The 14761-nt window shown below is 37.2% G+C and overlaps 1 protein-coding gene across 6 annotated transcripts in view; it reads right to left on the reverse strand.

Annotated features, from left to right (window-relative positions):
- Nucleotides 1-7161: 7161 nt before the first annotated feature.
- The window catches only part of LOC135219153 (uncharacterized), a 19321-nt gene continuing 11721 nt past the window's right edge, over nucleotides 7162-14761 (reverse strand). For all 6 annotated transcript variants that reach the window (XM_064255674.1, XM_064255672.1, XM_064255673.1 and 3 more), the window contains 3 exons: nucleotides 12407-12746; nucleotides 9617-9802; nucleotides 7162-8759 (listed from right to left, as the gene is read on the reverse strand). In XM_064255674.1, the coding sequence (XP_064111744.1) occupies nucleotides 7894-8759; nucleotides 9617-9802; nucleotides 12407-12746 (1392 nt within the window). In that variant the 3' untranslated portion in view covers nucleotides 7162-7893. The remainder of the gene's footprint in view (nucleotides 8760-9616; nucleotides 9803-12406; nucleotides 12747-14761) is intronic.

Here is a 14761-nt window from a genome sequence, read left to right on the forward strand (position 1 = left end):
CATCAAATAATTTCACATCGTTTTAGCATGTAGATGTGCATCCTTCTGAAATTATATATTCACTGTTGAAACAAAATCAAGTTTATGCTGTGAACTAGCAATATAAAAAGTAAAGGACCAATCTTTCATATTAGTCTTTTTTTTAAATAATCCAATGCCGTAAACAATAAATAAAGGATAAAAAAATGATTAAAAATTTCCCTTGCTACATCAATAGTGGCCACTAACTAGACCTACTACCTGCCTTGACTCGAGCTGGTTGACTGATTCTTACCGGTCAACCTAAGGAGGGTAATAGTGCGGCTGTTTTGCCAAGTCTGGTTCTTGATTTTCAGTTCAGTTTAAAAAAGAAAGAGGTTAGTAGTATGTAAGACCATTTTGACAAGCTGTTTGTGAAAACCTTGTTCCAAAATACAAATGATTGTTAGAGCGAACACGTGGCATTTCTCGTACATCTGGCAGCTGAGTCCCTTTGAGCTTCTGCTACTACAAGCCGTTATTGAAAAAAGGAAAAAATATCAAGAGGGGAAAACTTTAATCTGATGTGGTTGTTTGTAAAATATATTGTCACAAACGATTTCTCTTAGCCTCTGTAGGTACACTTTAACAGATTAAGAACCTCAGGCGAGTGTAAATTGTAGTAACTGGTTTAAAATGAGCAAATGTAAACGGCCAAGAGGATTTTCGTTTTATAACATTACATTGAGGATGTTTTATTTAGCTGACAGTTGCTAATTTTCCTTACATGTGAATACAAAAATCTGTGCAACGTTTAGTCCGAGTTTAATGCTAAATTTGGTCTTCATTTTTACACAACGTTTGGAAATTATATAAACTCGGAACTGGTCATGCTTAGTAGATGTAACTTGAAACGTAGTTGCGGGAACGTATTAGGGACATTTCCTTTATTCCTTTATAAGCAAAAGCACTTATACTTGCAGTACAAATGTGAATATACGCCATGTTAAGTGATAAAAGCCCAAGTACTACATGATTGTATATATGCTGGTATAGGAGAACATGTAAGACACGTTGTCTGTATTCATTGTGCATTTGGTTCCTGGATAGTACATGGTGGATAACAGACGGTGATAGGTCGTAACCGTGATGCAAAACGATTGCTGAAAATATAAAAGATTACTTAAGATTCTTTGCAGCGTCCCTTCGGCCCCTAGCTGCAATCCCTTTTCATTCCTTTTACTGTACCTCCGTTCATAATTTCTTCCATCTTGCCTTCCACCTTCTTCTAACACTGATTTCATAGTGCAGTCTTTTTACTGTCAAATTCCATTTCAGCGCTGAATGACCTCGTGGGCCCTAGTGCTAGACCTTTGGCCTAAATTTTATATTCTGTGTATCTGTCTAAAAGATTACACCTGTAGCCTATTCGTCATTCATCGTAATCTGGATTGTTACTGGCGGCGAATGAAAAAAAAAATGCGTGAAAGCCACTGAGATACAGAAGTGATAAAGTGTGTGTAGGGGGAGAGGGACGGGTCAGAATGTTTGGAAAAGGTTTGATCGTGTGGAGAGAATAGAGGACGATAGGTTGGTGTAGAGAGTGTATAAAACGAAAATGTGAGATGAGGCGAGGGGAAAAAAGCCTCTTAGAAAATACAAGGTAGGTGGTGTGGAAGTTTACTGGGTTAGTGTATGAAAGCTGCTTTGTGGAATTTTGAGTTTGGATATTATTTTTACGTATACACACACACACACACGCACACACACACACACACACACACACATATATATATATATATATATGTGTGTGTGTGTGTGTGTGTGTGCGTGTGTTGGGGGGGGGGGGGGGGTGGAAGTGAGGGAATGGGGCGAACGACCCTTTCATTTTGTTTATGTGTAGATGTACGTTTGAATAATTTTTAAAAATTGTTCACTAGTGTTCTGTTTTGAGTACTCATGACCCAGGATTCATGTGATGGCGTTTTATTTACTCGTTCAGTTAGATGTTTTATTATCCATGTTCCCATGAGGCCTGGTACTAAAATCTCATAAATTCTGAACACTTTTTATATAAATTATGATCTTGAGAGATTATTAGTTTCCTATTAGTGTCTCTCGTTTTGACACATTTCCTTTTTTTTTCTTTACACAGTCAGTTATTAGCGGGAATAATTATATAAAAACAAATAAAATTTCAAACTAATATTATTTCACATAGCGTATATAAATTTCAAACTAATAGTTGACATAATAGATCGGCCAAGATGCAGCAATTGTAAAAATCCGTTGCAGAATAGGCTAATATTCTTGGTTCTTGTTGTTCCTTTAGTCTATTATGCCAAATGTATAATATTTATCAGATAAGTGACTTTTATTCATTCATATTTATGTCAGGATCCTTGTTTTGAGCAGAAATAGGAAATAGTATACAGCATTTATGAGCTCCAAAACTGACATGTTGATGTGTAGATACCGTATTAACAGTAGATCTAGGAGAATTTTCGAACATTTGGATTTTGTCTGAAAACAATTACAAAGGTATTATTTCTTACTGGGCTAGTGCATGGAAGAAAATCCGCTGAACCACATTTTATACGATGTCAGGCCGTTAATGAATTCAGCCTTGCTCAGAGTAGAATGTGTCCACTAGTAGACTGAGTTGGGCAAATGTTTCATTTCGTGTTCAGTCAGTGCTGAATGAAAATTATTGAGGTTACACAATGTCACATAACTTGAATTACAATTCGAGGATTGGCTTCGTACCTAGTCAGCTTCAGACACAGAAGTTAGAAGCGCCAATAAACTTAACAGATGACATTTGGCGTGGCAGAACTATCTGTAGAACCAGATCAGTGACATAACTAACGGATGGGATTCAGCAAGGTAGAAACATCTGTTGAACTAGAGCCAGTACATTACCAAAGGTATGAAGTGGAGACAAAGCAGAATACTGACAGAAATTTAGAGCTGACTTGCCATGCTGATCGGTAATATCAGAGACTACCATAGTACTTCAGTCTTCAGGTCAGGAAATCTTGTTAGGCACGTGTCCATCCATAGTCATCATAATGGCGGTTAGTATATTCTCTAAATAATTATGCAATATATTATTTACAAAGAATTATAAAAAAAATGTTAAGGCATTCACTTTCACATTTTCCTGATGATAAATGGGGAATCCCACGTGACCGGAAACTGACATGTTCTGGGCTTGTCTGGCAGTAGTGGGTGAAAGTAGGGTTGTTTAATTCTGGAGTGAGCAACTGGCTTTCTTCCAGAAGCACAGGTTTCACATAGAAAAATTAGGCTGTGATTTGCAAGTCTTGTTTGTAAGTCTGGCATCCATGTTCTAAGAAACTTATACCAAGACCTTCAGCGTTTTCTGAGAACATCCTGCATTATTAGTTGAAATGCAGTGTGGTGCCATGGTTCAAGTCAGTATTGCCAGTGGGAATTAAATGTGTTAATCTGTGAGGTGCAGAAAAAAGTATCTAAGATCAAATCCAAGAAAACAGTGATAAGTTTAGCAACAATATGTACAAGCATGACCAAGATTAAAATCCAATAGTATAAAGACTATAATTCAGAATAGATGGAAGTAAATAAGTCAGCATGTTGGAGGCAGAGCACAAAGTAAGGTACAAATGAGCCACCCAAGGACTTGTCACACCAACAGAGGAAGACAAGTAATGATGCTTTGGAAACTCAAAAGTAAGAAAGCTGGGAACAAGTAAAGATCAAGCATAGATGAAAGCCTTTTTTCTAATAATAATTGGTAGGCCAGCATCCTTTTTAGAAAAGACTAGGGGAAACTAATATAAGAAATTCAAGTGAATGGGTGGACCATCAGGGAAAGGACCTCACACCGTAAGGGTTGGAACCCATAGAGAGTTAGTGCCATCAGTGGACCTCGTGCAGCGCACCGTAGGCATTACTTAAGGTTCTTTGCCCTTCAGCCCCTAGTTTCAACGCCTTTCATTCCTTTTAATGTACCTTGTGTTCACATTGTCTTTCTTCCATCTTACTTCCCACCCTATCTTAATAATGATTCATAGTACACCTGCGAGATATTGTTCCTGTTACACCTTTAAAACCTTGTTACTCTCAAATTCCCTTTCAGCGCTGAATGACCTCATATGTCCCAGCTCTTGTCCTTTAGCCTAAACTTTTTATTCCAATCTAAAAACCTGGAAGGCTGTGGGCCAACAGTTACTGTATATCACAGGTTAATAGGACCCCATGGAGGGTTAGTGCCGTCAGTGGACCTCATGCAGTGCACTGTAGGCATTACTTAAGGTTCTTTGCAGCGTGCCTTCGGCCCCTAGCTGCAACTCTCTTCGTTCCTTTTACTGTACCTCCTTCCATATTCTTTTTCTTCCATCTTACTTTCCACCCTCCAAACAATCGAGTCATAGTGCAACTGCGAGGTTTTCCTCCTGTTACAGACAGCTTTCAAACTTTTTACTGTCAATGTCCGTTTCAGCGCTGCATGACCTTATAGGTTCCAGTGCTTGGCCTTTGGCCTAAATTCTCAATTCAATTTAATTCAACAGGTTGGTAGGCACTATCCTTTGTAAGGGAACTCATATTTTATTTATTCTATTTTTTTGCGCTGATGTTCCATCAATCATACAGAGCAAACGTGGATGAAGGCTGCTGCCCTGTAGCTAATTATCAATATAAATTTTTATCTCGAGTTGTCTTTTACTAGTTTAATCTATATATAATATGTGTTAGATTGCTCATAATGTTGAATAGGAATCGACCAGTCACGATAATTCCGGAAGGCTGTGACCTTCCCTCTTTATGCCTTGTGCTTGTGTTAAAATTACAAGGAGTTAAAAGGATTAGGATTTCTCAGAGACTTGTTAGTCCATCCAAGGAGACATGGTGTGCTCACTTATCTGTAGGAGCAGGTTTTACTGTGCATTCACAGTGTCCTAATGATTTTGTCTAGCTTTCTTTTAAACTCTTCTATACTGTTGCTGTTTACAACTTCTGGTGGCAGTTTATTCCACGTGTGACATATCCCATTGTGGGAAAGAACTTCCCACAATGGGATGTGTTGTATCTCTTCAGTTCTAGTTTCCATCTATTATTTCTTGTCTGGTTTTCGTTTAATGTAAATAGGTTACTGTCTACTTTTGTTATGCCATTCAGTATTATAAATTTTTCTATTAGTTGTACTCGCAATCGTCGTGTTTCTAAGCCATACATATTCAGGCGCTCTAGTGATCTTCGGTAACCTATTTGCTTGATGGATGGAATTAACTTTGTGGCTCTTGCTTGTACTCCTTCTAATCTATTTATGTTTTTTCTTAGTGTTGGTGACCAAAACTGCACTGCATATTCAAGATGGGGTCTTAACTATTGATGTGTAGAGCTGCAGCACCGTTTCCTTGTTTCTGTATTTGAACTGTCTCTTTATGCTGATCTAGTTTCCAGCATTAAATTATATCTTTATCATCAAACGACAGAAAAGATGACGAGGTTGAGAGGAGCTGAGAGGCAACTGAAGTGAATTAAAGGACTAGCAAAACAACGTTAGTGCTATAGTAGATTCACATCAACCACGCATTTGATGTCTAGGCCAGTCCCTTACGACGCTCCTGATTGGCTGTTGATAAGCCAATCACAGGGCTGGAAACGCTCTCTCGAGAGAGAGTTCACATGGGTAGGATCTATGCTCCACCGAACATGCATCCTGCCTATGTGAACTCTAGAGAGAGACTGAGAGTTTCCAGCCCTGGGATTGGCTTATCAACAGCCAATCAGGAGCGTCGTTAGGGACTGGCCTAGACATCAAATGCACGGTTGATGTGAATCTACTATAGTAGGGAGGAGGTCTTGGGAAGTGCATAGGAAAGAGTGTCTCTGTCTCACATCGACAACCGTCCGTAATATATATTTGACGCTGTCTGCCTTCTGAGAATTGGTGTTTTAGATTCCGCGGAAAGAAACGTTAGTGGCCATGAAGCTGAAGTTATTTGGGTAAGACAGTAGTAGATATCCTGTAGGTGAAGGGTTACGATATCAGATTACCAACTATCGAAATGTTCTCCTTACAGCCTTACTGAAAGAACATTTCGATCATACATAATCTGATATTGTAACCCTTCTCCTACAGGATATCTCGTGTTTTATCTACATAGCTTCAGCTTCTTGGCCACTAATGTTTCAAAAAAATTCTCAGGGGGCAGACAGGGTCGAATTGATATTTCGGTCGGTGGTTAGAGCGAGACAGAGACGCTCTTTCTTAATAACTAGCATTGTTTTGCTAGTCCTTAATTCATTTCATGTGACACTCTGCTCCTCCCAACCTCTTCACCTTTGCTGTCGTTCAATGATTATTGATATAATTTCATAGTGTGGATTATAAAGCCAGGTTCCGTGGCGGGGTGTTGCCGTCAGTGCATCTCATGCGGTGCACTGTAGGTATACTTCAGGTTCTTTGCAGCGTCCCTTCTGCCCCTGGCTGCAACCTCTTTCATACGTTTTACCTTACCTCCATTCATATTCTCTTTCTTTTATCTTGCTCTCCACCCTCTCCTAACAATTGATTCTTAGTGCAACTGCGAGGTTTTTTTTACTGTCAATTTCCGTTTAAGTGCTGAATGACCTCATAGGTTCCAGTGTTTTGCCTTGTCCTAAATTCCGTATTCTATTCTATAAAGCAAGAGGCATATTTATTTTATTTTATATAATGCAGAACTACATATTTGCTTATTGTGTCAACTGGGTTTGTGTCATACCAACTCTCTCTCTCTCTCTCTCTCTCTTATATATATATATAGATATACTATATACATATATATAATATATTTTTTTTTTTTTTTTTTTTTTTATATATATATATATAGTATATATATATATATATATATATATTATATATATTTTTTTTTTTTTTTTTTTCTTTTGCTTATGGAAGATGGCGTCCTTCTGAACTTTGTTTCTAGACTTTCAGTTTCCTTTTCGACGTTAAGCCAAAATACACCTCTCTCCTCAGTTGAAACTCATTCACTATGTCCGTATTGGTTGGTGTTTCAGCATTGCTTACTGTTTTGGTTTTGGAGGGTTACTGTAGCATAAGTTCAAGTTCTGTTCAGTTTTCAAGACATCTGTTGAAATGATGTGAAACAAGTTGCATTGCAAGTAATCAGTTTTGACGAGACCTAATCATGTCATTAATTTCAACACTACTGTGTTTAAACCTGTGATATATTTTGCAGTATTTAAAATTCTTTATGGCAGTGCCTAGTATTATTCTAAATACAACTTATAGCTTGTTGTTTGCACTGATAATGTAATTTCTTCAAATTTTGAGAACAACAACAGCAATAATAATAATAATAATAATAATAATAATAATAATAATAATAATAATAATAAAAGTTTGATTATTAAATTTAGTTGTTTCCTGAATTATATATCGATGGATATTTTTACCCGTTTTTTTTAACTAATAGTTTTACTCTCTTCCATTTTATATTGAATAATAATTAGAACTAGCTAGATGACGTTATTCATGGTGTAGTAAAATTACTTACTTAACGTCTATACGACTATATTCATATCTCTAAGGTATAGTATATATATATATTCCTAAAGAAGTATTTCGTTTACTATGTAAAGCACTGTAAGCAAATCACCTTAAAATTAATTTTGTTGTTTCACTCAGAGTAGCCATCACTTAGCTTAAGTCATTGTTTGTTTTTCATATGAATATAACTTAGTCGTTATAAAAATATATAAACACTATAATATTTTTAGATAGCCGGGGAATTAAATATCGAAAATTTCTGCCTTAAATTTTCACTCGTGTGAAAAGTTTCGATACACTTTCATTTGTGTTTCTGTATCACTTCACACAACAGTATTTACTTGTATTTTTTTTCAGCAGTAAGATATATGATTACTGCTAATGGCTTCTAATCACTCGTGAAGTAAATTATCTGGATTAAATTTCATATCATTATTTTTAGAAGAAAAGATTCCGCATACGAATCTATGTTGCTCATTGCAAGGCTGACTCACTAACTCGTATTCTAAGGATTCTTTCTGCTGTAGTAGGATACAGTTCATCTTAACCCTCGAGTTGGCTTTGGCTTCATCTTCCCTGGCTTCAGGGGCACCGGTGCCAGAACCTTCGTCCAAGACCTGTCTCACGTCTCTGAAAACGCCTGATGAGGACCCCCCGTGTGAACCCACTAACGGAGACTCTCCGTTAAGAATAGAGGAAATCCCAGGTCTCGAATCGAGAGAAGCATTCCCTCCCGAAGTGAGGTCACTGGAGGAGGAGGTATGCTTCTCTTCCTCGGGGTTCTCAGTATCGCCAGGAGATGATGGACGAGCTGAATCCAGGAGAATGAAATCCACGACAGGCGGCTTTGACAGCTTCTGGATCCTGGCGTTCAGCTCCTCCTGCGACAGCTGCCCGAAGAGGTTCCTCCGCCCTCCCAGCCTCTGGGACAGGGTACTCAAGTCCCCTTTTGGTATAATGATCGCCTCGTCCCGAAGAGGTATGCCATCAGATAAGACGGTGCTGATGGGTTCGTCATCCTGACTGCCACCGCCGTCACTCTCTTCGTCGTCGATGGTGTTTTTAGCAAGGTCAAAACTACTCCCCTCTATGTTCAGGCGAAAGGAGAAGGTCCCGTCGTGGTCTCCTTCAGGTTCGGCTGCTTCTTGAGAGGGGCTGCTGGGCGTGGATAGAGCTTTACGCTCTGCCGTGGTATGGGTGATGTTTCCCTCGTCGTCTAATTTGTAGGATGCCCCTAACCATATTGAGGGGCCACGAGCTGTGGGTATTTTGGGAAAAAGGAGGGAAATAAAATCCATCGTTATTTTATGATCTCTCTGGTTACTGAATTCAAAATTTTAATGCTTGAAGTTATTCAGTATAATTCATTCCAGGTAAAATGAATCGGCTAACAATTATATACACCAACACAATCTGTACGATGCCCATAGCCGTGTTCAGCTGTGGGCATTATTGGAAGAAGGAAGGAACTAATATCCTCTATTTTATTACTTTTCTGGTCATCAGTTCAGAATTTTAAATACTTGATCAACAAATATTACATTTCAGGTGAAAGAAATCCACTGACAATTATGTTACCTACATCAGCTCAATTTAAAGGACTTGCCAAAATCAACTAACAATTCTGTTACATACATCAACTTAATTTCAAGGACTTGCTCACCAAAATCAACTAACAATTATGCTATATACATCAACTCAATTTTAAGGACTTGCTCACCAAAATCACCTAACAATTCTGTTACATAATCTTAATTTCAAGGACCTGCTCACCAAAATCAACTAACAATTATGTTACATACATCATCTTAATTTCAAGGACTTGCTCACCAAAATCAACTAACAATTATGTTATATACATCAACTCAATTTCAAGGACTTGCTCACCAAAATCAACTAACAATTATGTTACAGAAATCAACTAAATTTCAAGGACTTTCTCATCAATATCAACTAACAATTCTGTTACATACATCAACTCAATTTCAAGGACTTGCTCACCAATATCAACTAACAGTTATGTTATATACATTAAATCAATTTAAAGGACTCGCTCAACAAAATTAACCAACAATTCTGCTACATACATAAACTCAACTAAAAGTACTCTCTTACCGAATTCCGCATGGAGAAAGGTCTTCAAAGGCAAAAGGTCCTCAGGAGCAGAGAGGTCTCCTCCCAGAGACTGACAGTGGCGATGTGCATCTGTCCAGTTGAGGGCTGTCGCCCAAGAGAAATATAAACACTGGTCACCCACCCTCTCGGCTGCCATTCCCAGACCTACCTCGGGGCATGTTGGCACTGCAAAAGGATAAGGGATTAAATACCCTATCATAAGTTTACATTTCTTGGCGTTCTGATACAGTACAGCGAATTCATTGATTTATCATTTATTGCACAATGAGATGCATGGTTAGTATACTCCACTTGTTAATTTAACGTGTACTGTATTCCATTACCTGCTTCGTGGAATTTTGCGATACATGTGCACATAATCTGATTTAAAAAAAATATTGTTAAACATTTATCATTACAAAAGCTAAGATGTGGCTACCATGGACATGCTGTTAGTACGATATAGCGGACTGAAATTTAAGATAAATTCTAAATATTTTGAAAGATTTAACCAATAGGATGTTATCACAGGAATCTGTGATGAACCCCTCAGCATTTTTTTTCAGCCAGCTCACATCACCCGTGAAACACGAAGATTTTCTGTCGCAGCAAACAATCAAGTTTTCTTCATGGCAAAATATTCCAGTATCATTTTGGAAGATTTACTCAGTATCTTTGTATGTTAACCTACTTAGAATATCTTTCCCGAAAATGCACGATTCGTTTCGTATCTTTTTTTTTTGTTTTTGTAAGTATCCCAGTTTATTGTTTGCTTTGTTTGCCTTTTCCGAAGCGCCATCGTTTGCTAAAAAAACTACATTAACTTTTTTTTTTTTTTTAATTCCGGTTTTTTTACTCAGTATATTTTTTTTGGCTAAGAACACTATATTAACTATTTTTTTTTAATTCCGGTTTTTTTACTCAGTATAATTTTTTCAAAAAAATTATTTCTATATTCTAACTTTGAGGAACTTAATGAAGCACATTGGATTCGCAAGTTCTTCTGTCTTTTATAGATAGGCTGTGACTTTTCAAACTGTCTATTTTAAATAATGGAAGAAACGATTGTATTATTTTAAACAGCGTATGTCTGAAAGGTAACCCCCCTTTATTTTGTGCAATACGCCTTTGTTATTACCTTAGTTCGCGTAAGTATTAGAGCTAATTTCTTCAATCTTCAATTTAGTAATGTATTTTGGCCACTGATACCATGCAGATTAAATCTAGGTATTTTATTGTACTTTTGTTGTATTCCTTCCATGTATTAGAGTTTATGTATGCTTATATATTTTGTCCATCCTCCTAAGGTCAGTAGGCTATTTATTTATGTTGCATCCTTCATTATTTTTCCCTCATCATTTGATGAAAAATTGTATGATTTCAATAAAAGTAGCAGCAGCTACTCCATCTTTTGATATACAGCTGATATAACTGTATGTTGACTGTTCGTTCCTATAAACAATATCCAGTTATCCCCTTGCCTGGCCTATTTGCAAACGTTGTTATGGTAGTATTCAACAGAAAGCTGCTGCGTGTTCTTGACTATCCTACTTTTTTTTTTCCATTAATCGTATGACAGGTTAATTACCGTAGAGTACCGGTGGATAATTTAGTAATTCCAAGCGTTAGCTAGGTATAAATCAGTAAACTGTTATCAAGCATAATTTTCTGAAGTTTTTGTTAGTGTGTGTATTCCTGCTAAAACTGTCAAACTGTTCTTGTGCTGTATAGCACGGCTATACATCACGGCTGTTGTCGCTTTATACTCATTCTTTGTTGACTTACTGAGAGCGTATTTCTTAGCCATAAGATGTTTCGTCTGTGCATTTGATCTTCATTGGTCCTTATCTTTTACGTCTTTTTAACACGAATGGACGAGCCAAAGCAAATTCGTAAACTCGCCGAAGGAGCATTATCGCACGAGTTCCATTAGTTTTAACGTCCTCGCAAAGCACCAAGTGCTTGCAGTCACTCCAGGGGAAAAGGCAAACGGTTATCAAGCATGATATCGTCGTGGTTAGGGGGGGGGGGGATCGTAGGAAAGCAGTGAGTGTGCTTCATAACATTGCTTACGTCTGTCGCTTAATACCAAATCGATCTTCTTTTAAGTGACTGTCTTTTGTCTTAAGTATATTCCCTGAATGGTTAACGCTTTGTCGGTAACAGATATTCAGGGGTTGTGGGCATTTTATCGACTCTGGTTGATTGTTGATAGTTTTTTTTTTTTCCAAGATTATTTTTTTTAGAGACTAACTTTTGATGGCTGACAGACTAATGAGCTCTTCCAGGCACCCACATCGCAGTGCATTTATGGTTCACAGTTAACTGCAATGTAAAGCCCCCGGAAAAACACTATAATTCTCATAAAGGTGAAGGATGAGATTACAGTTTATAGTCGGAACCAACATTACGTTCGTGGTCTTTGATATGGATTCTTTTTTTCGGCATTGGACAGGAGTTTTTGTAATGCATTTGATGTTTACTGGGACACATTGTTTCTCTCTCTCTCTCTCTCTCTCTCTCTCTCTCTCTCTCTCTCTCTCTCTCTCTCTCTATATATATATATATATATATATATATATATATATATATATATATATATATATATACTATATGCGACCTGACGAAAAATATGTTATATAAACAAGTGCTTGTCCTCCCATATCTAGCTTCTTCAGAAACACCCGGCAACTCAGAAGAGGTTATGTATCATAAACAAATTCATATACCTAACGCTTGCATATAGTGTCCTGTTTAACACTAACGGCTCGCCATGACCCTGTGGCTTACCATCAGTCCTCAGAAGGACGTTGTCGCTCCCATCGCTGAGCGTCTGAAGGTCCTTCCTCCTGGCGCCGTATTTCTTCAGCCGGATGACCTCCGACGCCAACGCCGACAGCTTGGCCTCGTAGTCGTGCACCAGCTTCTCGATCTTGGCCTCGAACTCCGCCAGATCTTTCCTCATCTCCGGGATGGTCTGGATCTCGGCCTCCAAGGCCGGGATCTTCGCCCTCAAGTCCAAGACCTCCTCCTCGAGTTTCCTCTCGTTCTCCGTCTTCTTGTTGAGGTTCTCCTCGAGTTTCGAGACCCTCTCGTAGAGGGCGGTGTGGCGTTCGTGGGAGTCCAGGACCTGAGGAAGAAGAGTTTAAGTTTAATAAGGTTCTGTCTGTCATTGTTATGCCAAGGTTGGTTTTCTCCGGCGATTCTTGATTGGTTAGAGGTTTGCGTTTGACGATGCTAATTGTATTTGCAGTCATAAATTTTATATATATATATATATTATATATATATATATATATATATATATATGTATGTATATATATGTGTATATATATATATATATATATATATATATATATATATATATATATATATATAAAACATACAAACACTGCACCACTTTCCTCTTAAAGATGTTCTATAATCCCCTCTATATTACATACAAATACATACATCCATACACACAGACATATATATATATATATATATATATATATATATATATAGGGTATATATATATTATACCTATATATATATATATATATATATCTATATACATATATATATATATATATATATATATATATATATATAGTATATATATATATATGTATATATATATATTATTATTATTATTATTATTATTATTATTATTATTATTATTACATACAGACACTGCACCCCTTTCCTCTTAAAGATCTTCCATAATCCCCTCTTCATCTTAGCTGTGACCGAGCAAGAGTTACAATGAGTTATATTGTTTCCGTAAAATTTCGCTGTTTTCATTGATATGTTGAAACTTGAGAGATACCTAATTACTTATCAGATTAGTTGAATTTTCGTATCTTATCACTTAGGTCTATGAACTTAGAAGAGATAGCTTGGATGTGTAAAAATAGAAAAGTTTGGCCAGTACCCTGAGATTATTCTATTTTTGTGAGAACGCGTTTTGGTTGACTAAATTTATATAAGCAATCAGGATGTTATATGTCATTTTTGTTTTTATTGTTGGCCCTGTTGTGATATTTGGAATAAGCAGTATATATAACACGTCTCATTTATTTTGGCATTTGGATCGATGCAGACTTTATCCCATCCACTTTGATGAAAATGCCCCCATTCAAGGCATTGCTGTAGAAAATATAAAGGACATGATTTTTTTTGATAGTTCGAAATATATGTCTGGTAGGGTCTTTTTTGTGTCTTGATGAGTCGACGTTAGGGAATTTTCAAGAAGTACAGCATATTTCAGCATATTTTCAATGGATTGCAGCTCTGAACCGCAGAGCCTAATCAATATTCTAATTTCACGATTAAATTATGTATAGGAAATAAGAAAATCTATCATGATTCAAGTCTAATGAGGAAGAAATGGCCCTCGTTAAAAAAAATGATCATGGTCACATGCAATGGGCATTTGCACCATATGTTGTTATTGTCGTCATTGCAACTCTTGCGGCTCACTGTAGGCATTACTCAAGGTTCTCTGCAGCCTCCCTGCGGCGCCTAGCTGCAACCCCGTTCATTCCTTTATACTGTGCCCCCGTTCATATCCTCTTTCTTCCATCTTTCCAGCCTCTCCCAACAGTGTTGATTCATAGTGGAACTTCGAGGTTTTCCTCCTGTTACACCTTTCAACATTTTCCACTGTTAATTTCTGTTTCGGCGCTGAATGACCCTCAGAGGTCCCACACTTGGCCTTGGGCCTAAATTATATATCCTGTTCTGCTGGGCATTTGGCTAAACCTTTTCGTTTGTCTACTTGGGATGCGGCGAATTTCACACCTTCATGACTCCTTCTCAATATCGTATTAGATTAGGAAAGGTAAGCTATCAATACAAGCTATGTCCTTTTGTTCTAATTAGAGTTGTGAAATTACTGCTTGATGAGAGGTGTTTTGCCTGCTAATTGACAAAAACAATCTTAATGGACAACAAGCGTAATTAATTTCAATTATCCGAAAACAGTTCCGCTAATTGGATAATGAATTCTGCAGGGGAGCCATTCGCTGTTTGGGCAACTTTAAGTGAGGTTCTGCTGAGGAATATTTTTCGTAATATTTTTTTTTTTTTTCCAAAAACTCGTTTTATATTCTCAGTGAAAACAAAGCTTTGATGCAAATACTAATAAATTCTTTTTTTTAT

Source organism: Macrobrachium nipponense, chromosome 1 (assembly GCF_015104395.2).
Source record: "Macrobrachium nipponense isolate FS-2020 chromosome 1, ASM1510439v2, whole genome shotgun sequence".
In the NCBI taxonomy this organism is placed as follows: domain Eukaryota; kingdom Metazoa; phylum Arthropoda; class Malacostraca; order Decapoda; family Palaemonidae; genus Macrobrachium; species Macrobrachium nipponense.